The sequence below is a fragment of the Acipenser ruthenus genome, chromosome 14 (assembly GCF_902713425.1).
Source record: "Acipenser ruthenus chromosome 14, fAciRut3.2 maternal haplotype, whole genome shotgun sequence".
NCBI classification, from domain to species: domain Eukaryota; kingdom Metazoa; phylum Chordata; class Actinopteri; order Acipenseriformes; family Acipenseridae; genus Acipenser; species Acipenser ruthenus.
In genome coordinates this window covers 22,676,398-22,699,523 of record NC_081202.1, presented here as the reverse complement: position 1 = coordinate 22,699,523, position 23,126 = coordinate 22,676,398, and the positions used below count along the sequence as shown (strand labels likewise).

At 35.6% G+C, this 23,126-nt stretch overlaps 1 protein-coding gene across 3 annotated transcripts in view; it reads left to right on the top strand.

Moving 5' to 3' along the window:
• The window catches only part of LOC117419895 (tyrosine-protein phosphatase non-receptor type 12-like), a 39,528-nt gene that overhangs the window by 5,736 nt on the left and 10,666 nt on the right, over positions 1 to 23,126 (top strand). For all 3 annotated transcript variants that reach the window (XM_058986126.1, XM_034033251.3, XM_034033252.3), the window contains exons 2-12: positions 9,401 to 9,509; positions 9,696 to 9,772; positions 10,109 to 10,204; positions 10,723 to 10,761; positions 11,066 to 11,137; positions 11,863 to 11,922; positions 12,904 to 13,046; positions 13,909 to 13,975; positions 14,546 to 14,623; positions 14,715 to 14,810; positions 19,917 to 20,002. In XM_058986126.1, coding sequence (XP_058842109.1) covers positions 9,401 to 9,509; positions 9,696 to 9,772; positions 10,109 to 10,204; positions 10,723 to 10,761; positions 11,066 to 11,137; positions 11,863 to 11,922; positions 12,904 to 13,046; positions 13,909 to 13,975; positions 14,546 to 14,623; positions 14,715 to 14,810; positions 19,917 to 20,002 — 923 coding nt within the window. The remainder of the gene's footprint in view (positions 1 to 9,400; positions 9,510 to 9,695; positions 9,773 to 10,108; positions 10,205 to 10,722; positions 10,762 to 11,065; positions 11,138 to 11,862; positions 11,923 to 12,903; positions 13,047 to 13,908; positions 13,976 to 14,545; positions 14,624 to 14,714; positions 14,811 to 19,916; positions 20,003 to 23,126) is intronic.

Here is a 23,126-nt window from a genome sequence, read left to right as displayed (position 1 = left end):
GCCTTTCACCCACATACAAGGGAGAGGACAAAAAGAAGTAATTACGTTTCTGCTTATTGTAAGATTATTTTATAATTGTTGATTCTGTGTATCTTATTTCCTAGAAGCTGTGTTGGCTTAAACAAGATATGTTGACTTCAGATAGTAAGGGTTGTGAAAGGAGCTAAAAGCAGAAAATGTGCAGCAGAGGAATTTGTTTTCTAAAGGAAATGGCTACACTGACAGTTATTTCTTGCACTGCGGTGGTAATCGTAATAGCCGCCACAGGGTTTGCTTAGCTCAGGAAACCTTTCCAGCTATAAAAATTACCCCAGCATGTTCTAACAATGGCCAGCTTCAGTAACTATTTGTTAATTCGGTATTTGGTATCGGTCTCCATGTTCAAAAAGTTGTTTTCATTTTTTTCTTTTTAAATTATATAAAAGTAGAACTTTGCATATGAGCATACATTATTTTGAAGACAAGTTTACAAGGTCATGAAGTCTAATCTAGGTAGCACATTTCAATATTTTTCCAGCTATTCTTAAGATAGAAGCACTGTACATATTGGTAGTCAGCAGAGATGAGGTTCCATGCTAACGATTTAATTCAGAGGTCACGTAAACACAAAATTTGGACGAAAAATATTTTGTCTTGCGTTCAGTGGACGCACAGAAAGAAATGTTTGCTAATTTCGTGTTTATTAAAAATCCGCAAAATTAATGTGCCGTGAAATATATTATTCGTACATGTGCCGTACATTAAAAGAAAAAGCGCAAACATTTATTGCAGCAAAAATTGACCTTGAAGGCCATTAGCGAAAATACTGTTTTTCAGTAATCTATTACACTGCAGCAGTGACCGTAAAATACTTGTTTAATACTTGCTTGTTTTAAAAAAAAAAAAAAAAAAAAAAAATGTTCTGCAATATAACAGCATTGATTAAGGTATACTCCAGTCCTGTAGGTGACAGCAATAAGCCTAATATCTGGCTTTGCTAGCAATATTAATGATATTTACTTTTAGGCCCTGTCCACACTACATAACCGATCTTGAGAACTGTACACAAAAATGTTTTAATTAATCCAGCTCAAACACACTGAAGTACAGTTTCTTGTTTAGTCGGGTGTAATGCGTACACACACTACTGCTATTAGAATAGTTCAGTTACAGTTCCTAGCAGCCCAATGGACATTGGAAATTAGTACGATAGTATCCCTCCATGCACTGTATTTTATTTTAAAATAATGTGTTATGCCCCATATCAACAGAGGTCCATATTGCTAAGAAATAAAACAGAATTTTGAGAAACTCAAATGCGAGCACACACACACACAAGTAGGGCTTGAAGTTTTCAGGTTTTATTTTTAATCAGGTGACAAATTTAGCTGATTCTATTTCATAATTAAACTCAGAAAAAGCTGTTAATTGCAAAACAATCTTTGCTTTTACCTTCATATCTTCCCTGAGCCTAATTCTGGTCCCTTTTAATTTTATTTCAAACAGAGCTGACAAATTATGTGAATTGTTCATCCCCAATCCTACTTTTTAACTCGCATTTCATTTTTGTAGTCGCCTAATTTGCATAGCATTTTTTTTGTTTTGTTTTTTTGCTAAGCAGTCAGCATCTTCAGGGGATTCTCATGAAGAAGATTGCTCATCTGCATCTCGGCCATCTACTTCTGACTACGAGTACTACAGTGACCGATGCAGTAGTAATGCACAGAAACGCAAACGACATTCTTATAATTTTCAATGGGAGATTAAGTATCCATGGCTTGTTTATCGAGACGGCAAGATGTACTGTGTATGAAAGAGCTGCTAGGCAAAAAAAACATATGCACGAATGTACAGTTTTTCAAGACTCTTTGCTTAAAAGACACGGCGATGCGTTGCTGTTATTGAGATGCAAAAAAATATTAAAACACACATAGAAGGCAACAAACAGTGCTAGAATCCCGTCTCGTCATGCAAAAGGTCTACTGTTAGTATATACATAACAAAGATAAGTGTGTCTGTTTATATGTATATCACAGACAGATTTTTTTTTTTTTAAACTACTACATGCCATAGAGTTTAAATGTTCATAAAAATGTACCAAAATGCACATCTCTGGAGTTTCTTAGCCTTTGTGTTAAAATGTGTATTTGATGGATGGGATGCAACATTTTGGGCATGTGTGTTTCAGGAACGCATGAACAGAAAAGCTAGTACGACCTCTGATTCAATTGACATGTTGGGAGCTGTCACTGGTTAGACCTACAATGCCCCTGTCTTTTCTAGTGTTTGATAGTGAAGAATGAGTTCTGACAGTGTGCATACTGTAGCTCTTTAATCTTCTGTCTAATTAATTTTGTAACCTCCTGTTTTCTGTAATCGGATATATTTCACCAGCACAGAACCCCTTTAATGGCAAAGGAACTTTAGAAAGCTGATCTTGATATTGTGGCTACATAGAGCATATTGCCGATGGGAATCTAAAATTGCATGTCTTTTGTTATCCCCCCCACCCCCTTTGTAACGAATCATTTTTGCAAAACTGCTGACCTCTTTAGAGTTGTATTGATTTTAGCATTGGATTTCTTTCCATCAATGTGTAGATGATTTCTTCAGTGTGCGTACCTTTTTTTTGTGTGTCATTCTGTATCTGACAGAACACCAAGTGGTGAAGATGAAGAGGATTATTTGTATTTATATTAAAAAAAATATATATATATATCCAATGACTCTGTTTTCACTAGCGGAGAATTGCATTTCAGTGTTATTTATGTTTTGTTAATCTCTGGGCACTACGCTCCTTTTAAGATTTGATTTTTATCAGTTGTTTACCAAGTAAGTGTTTTAATCTGGACTGTATCCTTCAGTTAAATGGGACAACTTTTTTCCCCTACCAATTTTCTTCAAATGGCATGTCTTGAAGTTGTTGAATCTGGCCTCCCACCGTTAGATCCGAGACAGGATGAGACAGACGTTGGAGGTAAATTTCAGTAGAATCCTAAATTGGTCTGCTTCCATTCCATTAAGCACTGCAGTAACTGTTAAAGCATTTGTTTTGATTACCTTGCAGCCAAGAGACTGTTGTGCAACTTTATTGACCCAAAGACCAGACAGACCTGTGCTCGCTGGAGCGGATCAAGTCCATTTAACTGTATAACCATTGACCTTGTTAATGATGTATCTGGCCTTGTAAAAATGTGTGTGATGCCAGCTGTTTTTCATTTCACATGCCCAACACGTCTTGTATCATTCTGGTTGCATGTAAACAAAGTATTAAAATGAATTTCTCTGCATGCAGATTATTCAGCATTCTGACAGAGTATTAAGAATAGCTTTTATGTAACCAAACTGAAAATGAGCCGTGAAAAAGCATGTAACACCCAGCGTTCCTGCCTGATCAGGTATTTCCTGAAAAATATCTTTGGAGACTAAAGAACTGAAGGGTCTTAAATGGTGATTTTGAAGGACACTTTAAAGCTTCAACACAGTAAGCTCAAAGTTCAGTCCACAGGTGTTTCCTGAAGATGGAGTATTAATTGTTGTTTAGCTTATTTTATACCACCTCATTTCACTGCAAGCTTTATGCTTTGTTTAAATTGGAGGAAACTGAAAGTAGACAATAAGCTTAAAACCCTAAAACAGATCCAGTTTAGTTTTTTTTTTTGGTTACATTTACAATATGTTCTTTGAGTGCGACTCATACTATAACCTCACTGACTATTGACATGGAATTTATTTATTTATTTATTTATTTATTTTTTGCATTTCTGTTTGGGGTGTTTTTTTTTTTTTTACTAATTTTAAAACTGTAAGTAGTTGCTCTGTTTAGTGATGCATACTCTAAAGTAGCAGATGAATAAATGTGGATTTCGTTTTGTAGGGTGCCATCTCATTAAATGCTCACGCAAATTCGTTGTGTTACCGGAGTATACCAAACATTACGGTTTACTTTTTTGCCATCTTACTTTAGAAAATATTTGCCAAACATCAGAAGGCATTGTAGATCGGTTGATGCAGTATTTGTAGACTTGTGCACAGGTGCAATCCCATCAGCAACACTCACAGGGGGCGGGGCAGGGGGGAGAAGGTGAGCTCAATCACATGCAGATTCAGTGAATCAAAACTAACTTTAGTTTTGTTACTAACCGGTTTCTTTTAAAAGCACAACTTGTAACATTGGTTGATTTTATTCAAAACATTGACTTGTTGAAGCTGTACAGAGCTGCAGGCTGCTGGTCTGATTTCTCCATTACCCCCCCCCCCCATTATTTTTGGCAGCAGTGTGGAGTAGTGGTTAGGGCTCTGGACTCCTGACCAGAGGGTCGTGGGTTCAATCCCCGGTGAGGGACACTGCTGCTGTACCCTTGAGCAAGGTACTTTACCTAGATTGCTCCAGTAAAAACCCAACTGTTTAAATGGGTAATTGTATGTAAAAATAATGTGATATCTGTATAATGTGAAATAATGTGATATCTTGTAACAATTGTAAGTCGCCCTGGATAAGGGCGTCTGCTAAGAAATAAATAATAATAATAATAATTTTATAACACATGTGTGGCTACAGTAAGCAACTTGGTATAACTACATATTCATATAATTAGGACAATTTGCTATGGAATAACTTTTAATCAGAACTATTTTCTACACAAGGCAAAGGAAACCACAAGCTTTCTGACTCTGTTCAAACCATTAAACACAAAACTCCACAAACAAGTTGTTACCATTTAATATGCAGTAAACCCCTGAGAAATGCCATACATTTTGATTTTTACTGGGATGAGTCCACTGAATATGAAAAATGAACTGATACAAGCTGAGGAAACCATTGACTATCGTCTTATGACAACTGAGACACAATTGCCCTTACCAATACTATACTCGACTATAAATAAATCTCACAAATATTTAGCAGGGCGCCTAACCCTAGATGTCAAACCTGTTATTCTGTATCTGCCGAGCTTCAAACAAGTACCAGCTACCAAATGTGAAAATGTAGTTCAAATAAATCTAACACAAAATGAATTAAAAAAAAAAAAAAAAAAAAAAAAGCACACTCTTGGAGTTTCTTTATGTAGTGCACATACTAGTAAGTGTAGGTTTCAGCATTAATTCTTGCATGTTTTGCCGAGGCACTTGTATTTCTCCTAGTCTGGCAGTAAAGTGTCTCAATTGTATCATGCCAAGGTCACTGACACTCTAAGCCAGTGTAGGAATATGTAATTTTAATGGTATATATAAACCCTGATGTAAACCTCCCCAGCTCTGTAACGTCACATACTGCCATGTTTGCTTGTCACTTTATGTGGTATCTGTCACTATGATAGCAGGACAAACAGTGATGCTTAAAAGTATGCAGTGAATGGAAAATACACCAGTTGCTCAGCTGACCTACATGTACAAACTGGTTTTCCTGTTTCTTTTTAAAACGTGTTGTATATTAAAAATAATATTTTGACAATGCTCGTAATTCTGAAATCTGACATGAGGGGTGGCAAGTGTTCATTTAAAATGTAAGGCTGGTTGGTGTGCACTTTACAGTTTCTCAAATGGTAAAAAGAGGATCTTTAACTACCCTATTTTACTGTAAGAGGTTTAATACCAGTTCTCTCTCTCTTTTTTTTTTTTTTTTGTAATTAAGATCCAGTAGCTGTTTTGAGTAGCTGAAGAAAGGCAGTGTGGCTGAATGCAGCGTTTCATCTGTATTCTGTTGTCGGTGGCAGAATACAGATGACGGTCCAGCTGCCCGCAGTCTTTAGAACAGCTTTATTATGCACAGAGTGCATGTTCAGTTCCGAGGGGGAAAACTGTCATTGTGCTGCTCTAACAAAACAAAAGTAGCAAGCAGGGTCGGAGCTGTGTTGATGGATAGGTTACTTTTGTTGCAGTCTTTAGAAAATGCAAGTTGAAGAGTAACGCACAAATCCAGTTAGTATTCATACTACGTTTCTTTCAATATTTAGTCTTGTTTTCTTGCTCTACTTATTCTGTGCATATATCCAAAATCTCCACCATTTTACAGTTTTCTATAACGCGTTACCCGTATAATTTTGGCTTTGAATTAACATTGTTTTAAATAGAAAATGTATTTTAGTCTCTGTACAAGTGTGTGTGTGTTTTGAATGCTTTAGCTCACAAAAGGCCCTGATCCAATATGCCCATACCTTTTATTCGCTTGTCTTTAGCTTTGTGTTGCATCGTCCTCTGTACATCTCCAGTAACATCAGAATCAGGATGTTGATTTTATCTGTTAGAAATATAAACTTATCAGCGATCAGCTGGTTCACTCATCAGATACAATGCAATCATATTTCTATTGCCCATGCCACAAGCAAAATATTCAGGGGAACATGTCAGTCAGTCATCTTGTTTATCCTGTTTAAATAGTGCAAATCTTTGTACTCCTTATCCTTTGCCTTCACAAAATATATATTGTAATTGCCACAAAGTAACTAACCTATGTTTACTGTTTATTCTACCAAGCAGTAATGTGTCTAGCCATTTGTTACTTTATTAGTGTAGTTGCAATTAATGCAGCATAATTGTAACTGTAATTGAACAAAATAGCATTGTAATTGCAATTTCAGCAAACAATTCGGCTGTAAGTATAATTGACCCCTGGTCTTCCAGACACACACAGTAGGCAGCCTTTTTATTTATTTATTTTTTTTCTTCATCTTTACAACTGTACAAAGCTGTGAACTTTTCTCAGACTGAAATGCCCCTTCTGTTCCAGAAATGTCTGTGTTAAGCAAAGTGGGGTATTTGCAGTGCTACATTTACACAGCAGGATATGACGAGCCCCTGTTTTTAGGGGCTGTAGAGCAGTTCTCGTAACTCTCATGCACGCCTCAAGCCAAAAGTACTTGTTAAAGGTGTTTTGTACAGAAGTAGACGTTGCAGCAATGCACAGCTAATTCACATTCCTCAGCCGGTATATCTCCACTCCAACAGACAGGGAGTGAGTGGCTGAGTCATTGATTACTGCTGCCTTACCCTCTGCTTCAGGAACTGAAACAATGGCCTCCTTTAAAAGGTGTCCAGCATTTGACTACTACTCTAGTATGTGAATAATGCTTTCATACCCCCATGGAGACACCTGTTCCTATGTATTTCAGAAGCACTGCACATTTTTAGAACATAATGCTTGTGTAGGTCATGTGTGTTCTCTGGGAAGAATTCGGGCTACAGACAAAAAAAAAAAAAATATCTGGAAAATGAATCCTTACTGATTTAAACAAATCCGTCATGTGTTTATTACATTCAGTTTATCAGGGAAGTGAAACCAGTTAAGCTGAGTGTTTTTTAAAAGGCAGCCAAAGTAGTATAAAGTGTGTTGCAGCAGTAATCCACTGTAAATAAGTTCACACATTTATAATTTTTTTCTGATAAAACAAGGGGACTTTCAGCATCCACCACACTTGGAGGATACACCTCCCTGTTTATTTTGCTGAATTGTACTGTAGCTGGAGGGCATTATTTGTCAGATGCAATACAGATAGTGGTGCCACTACCACCATTGTAGCTTGTGATGGTAATTTTATGATTGTATTAATGATGTGTCTTTTGCCTTCACAAGCCACCCTGCTCTATAGTGTAAAAATCACTTTTTTGTGTTTTTCTTGTCCTTTTTTATATGAGGTACTGTGCAGTGGTTTCCTCGTTTGGGATTGAAAACAGCAATAATTTGTATTGTTCCAAACTTCTCATGAACATAGATCTGACACAGTCTAAAAATAGCAGAATGCTTGTTTTTGAAATGCTGAAAAAGATGGTCTGAAAGCATTTAACCCACTTACTGGGAAGCACTGCATATCCAGATTCTTGTTTACCCTGCTCACAGCATTCATGCATAGGCCATCCTTGGCTCTTTTGAAGCTAATGGTCCCCCAATCTTTATTCAGTCCAAGGCTGTTTTTTGAAAAGGACACCTATTGTGTAAAATTCCTTTGGCACTTTTAGATACTGGCGTACAGCTCATCAAGGACTTGATTTCAGATTAATACAATCTTTAACTCCTTATCTACTCCTCTTCTGGCATTCTATTAAGTGTAACTGTGTTGAGTCTGCTTTCTTTAGGTGGATATCTGTTATTCACAGATAATGAGTCCATAAAGTACTGCATCAGCTGAATGAGCTTTCTTTGGAGATTAGATTTGTTCTCTCTGACTCACATGTAGCATCGTAGCCTCTTTTTGAAAGGCATTATTAAAATCAATTGGCAACATTGGCTTGTTATAATAAATGGAATTCACATCAAGAGAACTGTTTCTCCGTGTAAAGGGTGAATGCTGTGCTTATGTGTGTGTTTTGCTGTAGTGTCAGTAGTTCTATAAGAGAGTTGAAAATTAATTTGCAATGTACTGGAGAATGAATTTAAATGTCAAATATAGATCAATTGGATTAATGCAATATGGTGTTTTACTGGAGTGGGAGTACCGTTTGATGATTGTGAAGAGTTTAGTGGATTTTTCAGCATGCCTGCTTTCTCTGTGGTAGGAACCAACACAATGACTAAATGTACTGTATTTACACAGTCCATCCTCTGAGGACAGGTAATGTAAACTCCAGTGTGTCCACTTTCAGCTGCCATGCATTAGCTGTCCTGTTATGTTTAGCGCTTTACATCTCTCTGTATTGGGATTTGCAAGGTCAGATTGACCCTCTCTTCACATTTCACTTCATTGCAGTGATGGTAGTACACAGGTGTTTTAAACGTAGCTTGAACTGTCTCATTGTGTCAGGATCTTTAGCCTCTGTCTTGGCCACATGTTTGCTTGTTTTACACTTCAAACATGGAATTTAATAAAGAGTCTTTTTATAATGAATCCCCTTTTGCTTTACCTGTAGTGCACACAGTTATCAATAGATAAGTCACTGTATCTACAATGCATAAAACATGGGAGTACGAAACCAAACCGCCCATGTTCTTTAACACCCGAGTGCAAAAAAAAACCAAAACACAAACTGCATGCTGTACAGACAGAAATAGCTTTATAATTAATTTCTCAACGCTTTCAGCATCTTTCATCCTCCCATTATTCTGTGTGAGCTGCAGGATCAGCACTCGTACTGTTGCAAGTTTTCTTTTTTGTTTTTATTCTGAAAGTCTAACTTCCAAACGCGTTGTTGGATTGATGTCAGAATGTGTGTGTAAGGCTTAGTGGGGGAACAAAGCATGCATGGTTACAGTTCATTATACAAAAGTGTTTCCCTGAAAAAACAACTGTTGGCTACAGTAAATGGATCTATGAGTGTAATAGTTTTTGGGCACACAGTGGTATGACCTGCTGTTTACTGTAGGCAAACAACCTTCTAGTTTTGATGCACTTGTTTGAAATGTTCTCCCAGTTAAGTGCATGTATTTTAAATTACTAAATTAAACAAACCTATTCTGACTTTTTTTTTTTTTAATATGTCATTACAGAAATTACGAAGATTATCCACCAAATATAGAACTGAAAAAACTTACCCCACCAATGTTGGAGAAAAAGAAGAAAATGTTAAAAGGAATAGATATAAAGATATCTTGCCTTGTAAGTATTGATGATATGTTTCTGTTAACTTTCACAGCGGTTAGAGTATTGGTTAAGATTGCTTGTGAGCTTGGACATGTGCTACTTTAGAGGTCATTTTTTTATGAACTCTTGAATTGTAAAAGGGGGTGGGGTTACTGTTCAGCAATAAGTGGCATTTATTGATTGATTTTTTTTTTTCTTCAGTTGACCACAGCAGGGTAAAGGTAACATTAAAACCCTCCCCTCAGGACTCTGATTACATCAATGCTAACTTTATTAAGGTAATGGCTTTGAAATGTTTTGATACGTTTTTTCTTACAGTGTATGTTTAGTCGAATGATAGTCAGATGAGTTTGAGGTTCTGAAATAGAGATTAGCATTGTCTGGTTCAGGTTACTGTTAGTAAATGTACGAGGTTGATCAGGTTTTGTTCCTATTGCTTACACTGTTGTCTAATAATACATTCCAGTATTGCTGCATTAAACTTTCATATATGTGTTGGCGCTTGTTGTGTTTTTTTTCCCTGTTAAATACTTTTTTTTTTCTGTATTGCATTTCTTTCTAAGTTTTTTTTTTTTCTCTCCCCCCCCCCCCCCTCTACTCATTCTGATTTCCAGGGAGTGCACGGGCCAAAGGCATACATTGCAACCCAAGGGCCACTGGCCAACACAGTAATAGATTTCTGGAGGATGATCTGGGAATATAATGTTGCAGTAAGTAATTAAGCAGTTAGCACTTGTCATGAATACACAGATGTACCTCTGAATACACAAAGTATTTCATCCCTTTTTTGGGGGGGTGGGGAGTTGGAAGGCAGCATGTTAGTTCATGAATCTAGAAGAAAGCTTGACCTGATTTACTTTAAAAAAAAAAAAAAAAAAAAAAAAAAAGCGCCTATTTGTAAAATAAGATCACACTACATGGTGCTGTCTTAAGAGAGAGTATGCCAAAGTTTTGTTTAATTTGACCATTACATTAGTCCAAAATAGAAATAAACTAATGACCTTTGTCCAGTGGATATCTTTGGTCACTCTTGTCAGTAGATTAGTTAACTGCTGCATACCTCTTGCAAATTGATTCTGCAATGTTGTTAAAGGTGGATTTATGGGTTATGGACCAAAAAAAAAAAAAGGCATGTTACTCCATGTTATTGACATTAATAGAGGATGTCAAATACTAATGGCCTGGGCACCACTGTGTCACTAATTTATATTATTGATGTTTTTTTTAGATTATTGTAATGGCTTGTCGAGAATTTGAAATGGGAAGGGTAAGTCTTTTTTTATATTGCGTCTATCTGAAATTGTGATTGCCCTGCATGATGACCTGAACCATATTGAAGGTTCTCTGAAATGATCTGTGCCGTGCAAGATGTGCATGGTTGTTTTCTACCTTGACCATAACGCAGGATAATTCAGGGCTGTTTGACTGCAACACTGCATTTACATTACATTCTCTGAGGTAGCGCAATATACGGTGCTGTGTTGATAAAGAGATGATACTGAATCATTAGTGCAGTTTGTACCATCTTTAAAATGTTTTAATTCAGATTTGTAAATACTTTTTCTCTGTAGAAAAAATGTGAGCGGTACTTTCCGTTTTATGGGGATGAACCTTTATCTTTTGGACCATTTCAGATTTCTTGTGTAAGTTTTTTTCTTTTTTATTTCACAACTACTCATATTGTATTGACTTTTTTGTTGTATTTAGAATAAAGTTTTGCCTTCTACTGATTCATGACAACAGCGTGGTTATAACAGCAGTTTGAACACATTTTAATTGTATATGTATTGCATTGTGGTTGTAAACCTGTTTGTTGCACGAAGTAAGTCTTACGTGTTTGTTACTAACCCTTCACAAGTCAGGATATATTTGCCTGTGCTGTATTACGCCAATATTAAGAGTTGATTATGAATGTTGTGGGGGGATTGGTGTTAACCACTTTTTTTTTTTTTTTTTTTTATTTAGCTGGATGGGCCGCTTGAACACTTTATCTTTAGGCTTTCCTATCTGCATACATGTAGAGTGTGACACAAGACTGAATTTAGTATGAGCTATAGTTTGGAAGCAACCTGTTTGGGTTTGTAAGGGAAAGTTCATTTTGCATAGAGGTCAGCACTCTTTCCCAACACAGTCTAACATCTGTTGAAACATAAAAGGAGCTAATGGGCTGTGACAAATGACAAAATGCATGCTTGTTCTGAAAGGTCTGCTGTAGTTTAAGATAAAATGGATGGTGAAAGGGTTTATGAAAAAAGAAATGTGAAAGGGAATCATCTTCTATAACTGGATACAAAATTATATTCTTTATTGTGTTTTGATTGACATTAATATTTGAATTTAGCATTCTTATGTATTTTATGTTTTTAAGGAGGCTGAACAGGCTAGAACTGACTACTTCATAAGAACTCTCCTAGCTGAGTTTAATAATGTGAGTATTTATTTATTTTTAATTAAAGTTCTCTGTCTCAAAGTACCCCACAACCTACATTTTAAGAAACCAATATTTGTTTGTTTATATACACACCAGAGATTATTTATATATACTGTGTGTGTATATAGATATAGATATATATCTATATATAGATAGATAGATATCTATATGGATATCTGTATCTATATCTATATCTATATATATATATATATATATATATATATATATATATATATATATATATATATATATATATATATATATATATATATATATATACATATACTGTACACTAAGTCATTCTTTACATTTAAACAAATGCATATAATTGCCTGTCTAAAAAAGGCATGAATTGTCGACTGATGAGAACTGTCAATTAGACATTGCACAGAAATTTCAACAACTTCGTTTTTTCAATCTTATTAAATAAAGTCCAGTCACTGTTCAGTGGCTGTTGTGCTTCAGATGTGGATACTGCTCCAGGTAATTCACCTTCCTCATCGGGGTCAGAATCAGCAGCCTGAAGCTGGTTCTGTTTCTTTTGCTGGATATCAGAAGTTTTGGTGGTCCTTCGCAGAGACGTATTATCTCTGCCTTTTTGTTTGCTAGTTAAATCAGTTCACTTGCCAGCCGACGTTCTCAATGCTTCGCAGGTAGCACAATGACATTGGTGTTTTGTAACTAAACTGTATCCCGTTAAGACCGCCCATGCAGCATTTGACGGGCTGCACAAAATGTGACAATCAGGTTTGTGAGATATTAAGAGAAGCAATTTCTCAAAGAACCTATGGTGCATGGCGAGTGGTTTTTGAAAAATCATGATAATAAATCAAATCAGCAATGTCATTTTGTCAGTTGAGTGGCTATTACTGTAACACTGCCATAAAAATGTAAATTCAATTAAAAAAGCACTCTATAGAAGGCACTTACTCACTTTGAGCAATTGTGGGCCATAAATGAAATATGCTTTTCCTCAAGGAATCACGCAGAATATACCAGTTTCATTATGTGAACTGGCCTGACCATGATGTTCCCTCATCATTTGATTCCATCTTGGATATGATCAGTTTAATGCGGGAATACCAGGAACACGAAGACGTGCCCATCTGTGTACACTGCAGGTAAATGCATTTAACTACAAGGGATTTGCTTAAGCGTCTGTTTTATTATTTATTGTTAGAATGTAGGGAGAAAAATAGCATGTGTTTGCCATATACTGTAGCTTCTTTTAAATGTAGCATACAGTATTTATTGAGCCCAGAACTGCAGTAAAACAATATTTTCTATTCAGTATGTTGGAAGTACAGTATTTCTGTTTGTAAATATACAGTCAAGAACTGGTAATGTTGTAGTCCTATAACACAATAAGACATCCTGTGTTGGTAAAGCAATGATGTAATGTCTGAAATCTAATTATGCTCCAACGTGAGTTCTTAAAAAGCTTGGAGCCTTTTCATCTTGCTTTTGTATTTTAATGAATTACTTCCAGAAAGAACATTCATTTGGCAGTGAATTGATTAATTGTTTCTGTGATTAAAGCCTCATGTTAACATTGTTCCATGCCTTTTAAGGATTTCGGGGCTAAACTTTCTTTAGTAATGAAGAATACTGTATGTTTACACTCGTATTGATCTCTGTAGATTCAATTTATATGAAGATGGTAAATATACAGTATATACATGTATATTTGAAAATAGTTGTAGTAGTGTGATAAACATGCATGCCAAAGCATGAAAATGAGTGCTTATATGTTAGTTAACATTATAATAATATAACTGAACAATATTCATGCTCTGCAAGTTTGTTTGTAAGTATTGTACAAGAGTACTTCAGAGTGCTATTTTACATAGAAAAGATCATTCCTCCACTGAATGTGCTGCGTATGTGCCCTTTTTTTTTGTACATGACCCCAAAATTATTTTTAGTGATCCAATTGTTATATTAATGATGAAAAGGTTTTATGTATTCCCTTTCTATTTTTAGTGCTGGTTGTGGAAGAACAGGTGCGATTTGTGCCATAGACTATACATGGAATTTGCTTAAAGCTGAGGTATGGAAGCTATCAAAGCGGAGTTTGAACCCTAAGATGTTTTCTTTTTGCAACAAACAGAATGCTGCTTTCTTTTCCCAGGTCGTCCTGGCAGTAGTTCTAGAAAGGAAACTTCATTATAAAGTTCGACAAGCATTTTAATGGGAAGTCTTTCAGTGCCTTTTGTGTTCCTTGTACTCGTTTCCCTTTTTTTGTGTGTCCTTGCAGTAGAAAGTTGAGAATGCTAAAGGCATAGTGTTTCAGGATCTCCTCCATTGATGCAGATTGGTGACTGTAGCATGACAGCACTGTTTTCCCACCAGCTGGGATAAGGGAAACTCCAACATACGACAGCGTAAAGGAATTCTACTGGGTGCCATTTAGTGTTCCTGTCAACAGTTTAGCATCAGGATGCATATGTTCCGGATGCACCTGATTTACCATGCTTAGTCACTAAACCCCATGCATTCTTTTGTTCTGATTTACTTCAGCCAATGGCTCTAGCATTGGTTCATTTTCTTCATTTCCAGTATTGTAAAAATGCTGTTTTTTTATTTATTTAACCTTTATACCTCTCGTTACCCTTTTTAGAAAATTCCAGAAGAGTTCAATGTCTTCAGTTTAATTCAAGAAATGAGAACGCAAAGGCATTCCGCTGTACAAACGAAGGTACCAAGTGTAACCACTGAAGAATGTATTCATATTTCTTTGGTTCCTAAATGTCCCGCTGGCTTACAGACCCTTTATTTATCGATTATAGGAACAGTATGAGCTTGTCCATCGAGCCATCGCACAACTCTTTGAGAAGCAGATACAGTTGTATGAAGGCCCTGCAAAGAAAATCACAGATGGTATAGTAAGTGACGTTTTGATCCCTGCCAAAATAAAAACAAATTGTAAAAACAGAAATACAAAAACTTATAGGAAGGCTTTGTTTTTTTTAAACTAGATTTTTTACCCTACATGTTTGTTCACTTACTTATCACCAGAGTTATTGAGTAAAAATTAACCCTTTTTACTGCCATATTGCTTTAACTCTTTCCGGACTGTGTGAATTCTAACATTGAGGGCCGACTGAAATGACTTGACTTTAAAGCATGTATTGGACTAGATATCTACTTAAAGTATACAGTATTATACATTTCTAAATCTGTTGCTCTGCATATAAGAAATGATTTCATTCTATGATCAGCCCACACTGACCTAATTTGAATATGACACAAAAGTTTAAAAATCCACTTAAATTCATTTTTCTTTAGAAATGTCCTCATAAGTATAATTTACTTATCTCCTACTTAAAATATGTAAAGTTATCAGTGGTAGCCACACACCGCAGGAACTAGAATCTGAAATAATTTTATTCAAATATGTATGGTCTTGATTTTATACCAAATTGTTTGACAGGTGCACATTTTTACCTTTTTGAGAAGTGATTGGCAGGGTTTTAGCTTATGTGAGTTAATGTATATGTCCGTTTAAAGCATAGAGTGTGATACCTTTTTTGAAAAGCTGAGTGTCCGTAGAACCTGGACATACCAAGGGGTTACACTGACATTAAGTCAAGTCTTACTTTACCCAACTAGAAAGCAAAACCAAAGTAGAACAAACACACACTTTTTTCGTAACAAATATCGTCTGTATACTTATGTACATACATGTGTTAATATATGACTAATGTCTGAGCAACAGCTTACATAAAAAAAACACATTTCTGATTTTAAACACTTACTGCACTTTGTCCTTAAAGTATTACAAAAAAAAACATGTTTAATATAAATAAATGAATACTAAATTATGATAACAACTAATTAATAGCTATACAAGTAATATAATACATTGGACCAAATTCAAAAATCGCAAAAAGAAAAAGGAACCAATAATGTACAAAAATAAATAAAATAAAGGGTAACGCTAACCGCAAAGTCTGATGCAATATTGTAAGCATAACACATTAGCCTACACTAAACAATTGGACAATGTACTATCCTTATACACATTAGTCTATTTATAACCAGGGCTTATTTCACATAACTAACATATATTGAAAACTTAACAAGCAAAACCAGAACTTTCCCAGGCTCATCTACTTCAGAATCTTCATATCAGTGTGAAGAAGTTTGTAATTCAGGGGGATATTCTTCTCCTTCTGGTATTCATTCCATCAGCATCTTCTATAAAAATGTCTTCTACCGTATTTCTTTTGGATCAGTAAGCGTTCTGGATCTTGCAAAACGATTTTGAAACCCCTGTGTTAATGAATTGCGCTTTGATGTCATGGTCTGCGGTAATCTCTAGTAAACACTGCAACCGTAGATACTGAAATGCTGCACTGTGTCCAAAAACTTTTATGTTAAATTGAAAAAAAAAAATAACACGCTTCTCACCGTGTAGTAAGCAATTACATCATCGATCAAATTAGATCTACATTATAATGGGCCGTCTGCAAAGGGTTAAAAATCTGGGCATATCAATTATATGACCACATGCTTTGATACAGGGTCTTTATAGTTTGTACAAAGTTATGTTCCATGATTCTCTCAAAGTTCCATTGCTTGTGGTGTCCAGTCATCATTAACCGTTTCAGTGCCACATTGTTTTTAACCTCAACCTGGATGTATCAATGATAGTCTTTTCACATTTCCATATCACTTCGATTACAAACCATTTCAATTGATATGAAATGCCCCTTAGATTATACTACTGGGGATGTGAACAATTTTTGATTTACATAAGGTAAATACACTGGTTTGCTTAAGTAGAGGTTATGGGGAATGGGTTCAAATAGGCCTAGGCCTCAGAAAAATGGTTTGTCTTCAATTCCCTTTTTATATACATACAGTACTGTGCAAAAGTTTTAGGCAGGTGTGAAAAAATGCTGTAAAGTAAGAATGCTTTCAAAAATAGACATGTTAATAGTTTATATTTATCAATTAACAAAATGCAAAGTGAGTGAAGAAGAAAAATCTCCATCAAATCAATATTTGGTGTGACCACCCTTTGCCTTCAAAACACCATCAATTCTTCTAGGTATACTTGCACACAGTTTTTGAAGGAACTCGGCAGGTAGGTTGGCCCAAACATCTTGGAGAACTAACCACAGTTCTTCTGTGGATTTAGGCAGCCTCAGTTGCTTCTCTCTCTTCATGTAATCCCAGACAGACTCGATGATGTTGAGATCAGGGCTCTGTGGGGGCCATACCATCACTTCCAGGACTCCTTGTTCTTCTTTACGCTGAAGATAGTTCTTAATGACTTTCGCTGTATGTTTGGGGTCGTTGTCATGCTGCAGAATAAATTTGGGGCCAATCAGATGCCTCCCTGATGGTATTGCATGATGGATAAGTATCTGCCTGTACTTCTCAGCATTGAGGAGACCATTAATTCTGACCAAACCCCCAACTCCATTTGCAGAAATGCAGCCCCAAACTTGCAAGGAACCTCCACCATGCTTCACTGTTGCCTGCAGACACTCATTCGTGTACCGCTCTCCAGCTCTTCGGCGAACAAACTGCCTTCTGCTACAGCCAAATATTTCAAATTTTGACTCATCAGTCCAGAGCACCTGCTGCCATTTTTCTGCACCCCAGTTCCTGTGTTTTCGTGCATAGTTGAGTCGCTTGGCCTTGTTTCCACGTCGGAGGTATGGCTTTTTGGCCGCAAGTCTTCCATGACGGCCACTTCTGACCAGTCTTCTCCAGACAGTAGATGGGTGTACCAGGGTCTCACTGTTTTCTGCCAATTCTGAGCTGATGGCACTGCTGGACATCTTCCGATTGCGAAGGGAACTAAGCATGATGTGTCTTTCATCTGCTGCAGTAAGTTTCCTTGGCCGACCACTGCGTCTACGGTCCTCAACGTTGCCCGTTTCTTTGTGCTTCTTCAAAAGAGCTTGGACAGCACATCTGGAAACCCCTGTCTGCCTTGAAATTTCTGCCTGGGAGAGACCTTGCTGATGCAGTATAACTACCTTGTGTCTTGTTGCTGTGCTCAGTCTTGCCATGGTGTATGACTTTTGACAGTAAACTGTCTTCAGCAACCTCACCTTGTTAGCTGAGTTTGGCTGTTCCTCACCCTGTTTTATTCCTCCTACACAGCTGTTTCTGTTTCAGTTAATGATTGTGTTTCAACCTACATATTGAATTGATGATCATTAGCACCTGTTTGGTATAATTGTTTAATCATACACCTGACTATGTGCCTACAAAATCCCTGACTTTGTGCAAGTGTACCTAGAAGAATTGATGCTGTTTTGAAGGCAAAGGGTGGTCACACCAAATATGGATTTGATTTAGATTTTTCTTCTGTTCACTCACTTTGCATTTAGTTAATTGATAAATATAATCTATTAACATGTCTATTTTTGAAAGCATTCTTACTTTACAGCATTTTTTCACACCTGCCTAAAACTTTTGCACAGTACTGTATGTTTTCCTTTTAAAGTGAAATTACAAAGAATACTCTATTTTAATGAGTTCTCATTTGCCAGTTTGTCTCCAGCCCCCTGAAAAAATGTGAAATTCTAGAGAGAATAAAGGCAGGATGTTCACTGCAATGAAGAATAGTCGCAGGAAACTGTGGCAGGCTGCCATCCGCTGAGGCCGGTTTCCTCCTTCAGAACCAGAGGATTTGTGACAATTCCTTTGCAGAGTCATAGATCTGACCATTAAATAAAACAGATTTTTACATATGTTTTTATTATTATTTATTTCTTAGCAGACGTTTTCTTAAATGTTCCTTATTTTAACGATTTAAACAGTATTAATATATGCCACTGTTAATTGAAAAGACCACTGACTGCAAACATTGGTAGAATACCAATAAAAAAAGAGAGATAGGGGAAGGGGAACTTTTTTATTGGTCTTCACAGAACTTGTATTATTTTGCCCATAAGCCAGACAAATACTAATGCTAATGACATGATACGAATTTGTATTGATCATCAACGGTGTCTCAGTTGTGTAACAGCGACAAAGGGTTCATGCTGATGTAGTCTTATCAATAGTGCAGAAATAGCAAGTCCTGAAAATTCATGCTCAACATGTAAATCTCAGCACCAGTGTTGCTAATTTTTCGATGTTTGTACACTTTTAACCATAGGTATAGTTTAGGTTACTGACGCTTTTATTGTGTGGTTTTAATAAAACAAAGAGAACATTGTGTTGCTCATGTCTTGTACCTTATTTATGAGCTGATGAGTCTTTACAGTAAAGACCAGTACAAATGCTTTGTTTATTTATTAATTATTAAAAACATATAGTGGTGTATGATGCATATGAAGCAAAAATGTTGTGGAGTGAAAGGCTGTCTTTCAGAAGCCAGCTGTAGATTGCAGTGTTTACTATTTCTGGAGTGTGCCGAGGCAGTGACATCGTGCTCCGAATGTGTGGGTGTCAGAAAGTGGGCAAAGAAGAAAGCCAGCAAAAAATGTTTCTAATTCAAAATTCTTGACTTTGATGATGGGGCAGATAAATAGCTGCTTTTGTATGTTTTCTTCTTCCAATGTATTCTTATAGTCTATTTAACAGTTTTAAACCAGGAACATGCTAATAAAAACCCAGTGTTTGAAAAAAGGAGGACAAAGTATGTGATGTGGAGTTATTGTTCCTAGACGTCTTTAGAGGTCTGCGGTGTTGAAAGAGTTAAGTTTCTAACAAGCGTTACTGAAGTCATGAGACCTTTTCATATGTACATCACATGTCTTTTTTTTTTTTTTCTTTTCTTATGGGAATAGGATGTTGGAGGTTGAGCAAGCTTCCTTTAAACCCGAATGTGGTTTTGTAGACTAGACCTTAAAAATGTGACTAAGTTTCACAGTATATAATAAAAATGTATTTGGCAAAAAACACTTTAGCTGAAGGTAAAATGCAGACCATGCATTTATAATCTATAGGGTTAATTCTTAACCATCACTTTACACACCCTATCCTAATGTATAATACTTCTTTTTGTTTTCTTTCTTCAGAATGAGATTAGCCCTGAAAACACTGCCAGCTCCTTCGATCTGGAGAAAGGGGACTCGCCTCCACCGAAGCCGCCTCGAATCCGCAGGTAACTTGAATATTTTGCTGTTCTAATATCAGCTGCTGGATGGTTGGTTTAAGCTTTCCTAAACTCTAAAATGCATTCATTGTTTGCATTAATGTGAGAAAGTTGGGTCCTCCTCCACCTTCCTGTAAACTCTTAGTAGGCCATGTAACATCCTCTGAAGGGTATGTTGGTGACCTAGACCCACTTTCACCTGCACATAGCCTTTTATACAAATTACCACTTGATTTATGTGTGAGTGCCAGCAAGGTGGGTAAATGGCCACAAGCTTTCAGTGTTTTAAATCAAGTAATGCAATCGATACATAGTAATAATATATTAATTTAAACGCTCAGTTGGTGTCTTAAAATTTATGTTAATTTGTCAGAGTTCCATTTAATTAATACATCTTATGGATTTTATTTCCTTACAATGATTTTGTTCATTGTTTAAATTCATGTTAGTTCAGTAAGGCCAGCTCAGTTACACATGTCATGGGAGGTACTGAGGGGGTGGGAAAGGTTAGCTTTTCATGTTTGCCTTTCCTTGCTAATGTTGCTTCAGAATACTGTAAAAGCCGTTCCCAGATGGAAACTGGCAAGCCAGTTATTTGCTCCGGATGGCAGATACCATGTGGACTGTTTTGTAAAGATTTATAATAGTTTTCCATTTCCTGGACAAGAACATAGTGATATCACAGTGAAATACTTTAAATGAGTTTCTGTAAATAGTCACAGTGGATTGGTCTTGGTCAGAGCTTGGACAGAAGACCCTCCTAACTTCTTTTTGCTACTGAAATAAATTGATGTATTGACTCATAACAGTGTCTAAGCATGGGGTTTGTTTGTCAACATGATCACAGACCAGATTTCATGGCTGTTTATCTATAACTAATGTTTGAATAAAAGAAATACAACATAGCCAATTAAGGATTGTAAGAGAAGGGCTTTGCAAAATATCTGAAGTAGCCTTCCAAAGTGCATACAGACTTGAATACATTTTATTAAATTCATGTAGGCTTCTTGATAGGAGGCATACTGTATGGGAACCTTTGCTTTAAAGTGTTTAGTTGAAGGGAAAGCTGCGCTCTGAAATAGGAACAAACCAGGGAGCATCTGTAAGGCTGCCTCCACACTGGACAGAGCGATGCGAGTGAAGTCGCCGAATGTCAATCCACACCCGACATAACTTATAAACAATCCAAAAGACTGGAAATAAATACATGACCCCGCCCATGCATTCCTATTGAACATACTTGAGATGGGCTAAAAGGTTACCACCCTGACCTCTGGCAACTACGTTGTAAAATAAAGGTTGGACTTGTGAAATCTATAGATCAGAGTTATTGAACATCCCTATATATCCAACAGTTTTATTGTTCGTAGTAGTAGTACAGTTGAAGTATGTTGTGTGTTTTTTTTGTTTTTTTCTTGGTAGCAGTAGTAGTCTGGTTTGAAGCCCGGTACATCTCCAGCTGTCAGAAGACAGCTGGACAATAGTAGTATAGTTTAACTGATATTTTCAACAAAATTATTTTATTGTTATACATTTATATATACAACTTACTGCAATCTCAATTGTGTTTCTTTACAAATTCTTTCTTTGGTCCTTTTTGTTAAGTATTTTAAAGTGCAATTATTATTAATAATTATTACGTTGTTGTTACGCACCAAATAATCGCCATATGTATCATTATTATTATTATTATTATTATTATTATTATTATTATTATTATTATTATTATTATAATCCATGTTATGCGCAGGTCACCACTTACCTTGTATTACTTTTATTTTGTTTTTTCAGTATGAGACTGAAATGGGGGCATTTGTGTTGTATATTGAAAATGCAGGGGTTTGGCCACCTATCCCTCCAGAGCAGTTTAAACAGACTTGACATTGGTGCGGAGCCCTGTTTGTCTATATATATATATATATATATATATATATATATATATATATATATATATATATATATATATATATATATATATATATATATATATATATATATATATATATATATATATATATATATATATATATATATATATATATATTTAGATTATATATATATATATATATATATATATATATATATATATATATATATATATATATATATATATATTTAGATTATATATATATATATATATATATATATATATATATATATATATATATATATTAGTGCCTTGCAAAAGTATTCAGACCCCTGACCAATTCTCTCATATTACTGAATTACAAATGGTACATTGAAATTTCCTTCTGTTTGATATTTTATTTTAAAACACTGAAACTCAAAATCAATTCATGCAAGGTGACATTGGTTTTAAGTTTGGAAATATTTTTAAGAAAAATAAAAAACTGAAATATCTTGCTTGCATAAGTATTCAACCCCCACACATTAATATTTGGTAGAGCCACCTTTCGCTGCAATAACAGCTTTAAGTCTTTTGGGGTAAGTATGTACCAGCTTTGTGCACAGTGTCTAAGTGATTTTGGCCCATTCTTCTTGGCAGATTTGCTCCAGTGTCACCTTACAATAATTGATTTTGAGTGTCAGTGTTTTAAAATAAAATATCAAACTGAACGAAATTTCAATGTACCATTTGTAATTCAGTAATATGAGAGAATTGGTCAGGGGTCTGAATACTTTTGCAAGGCAGTGTGTGTATGTGTGTGTGTGTGTGTGTATATATATGTGTGTGTGTGTATATATATATATATATATATATATATATATATATATATATATATATATATATATATATATATAATTAGACAAAAAATATATAATTAAATACTTTTGATCAATCAATGGGTGCTTGTTAAAGTAGACTCCTATGTCATGAACAAAACACACAGCAGTTCGAGGAAATTTACAACTGCTTTCCCACAATTACAATATTGTTAACCCTTGCTTACAAACTGATCTAATCGGATGGTGTGAATGCCATGAGAATACAAATTATTCATCTGGAGGTCTGGATGATTTTCTATGCAAGTCATTCTGTTTCAAATCAACCAAATTGATTTTGTTTTGTTTAAGGATGTGATTTTGTGTGGTAATTTGACCAAAAAAGCGGTGCAAAATTTGTGTGGTCTAAAATGTTTAATGTGCTGAATATGTAACTTTTCCAACAACT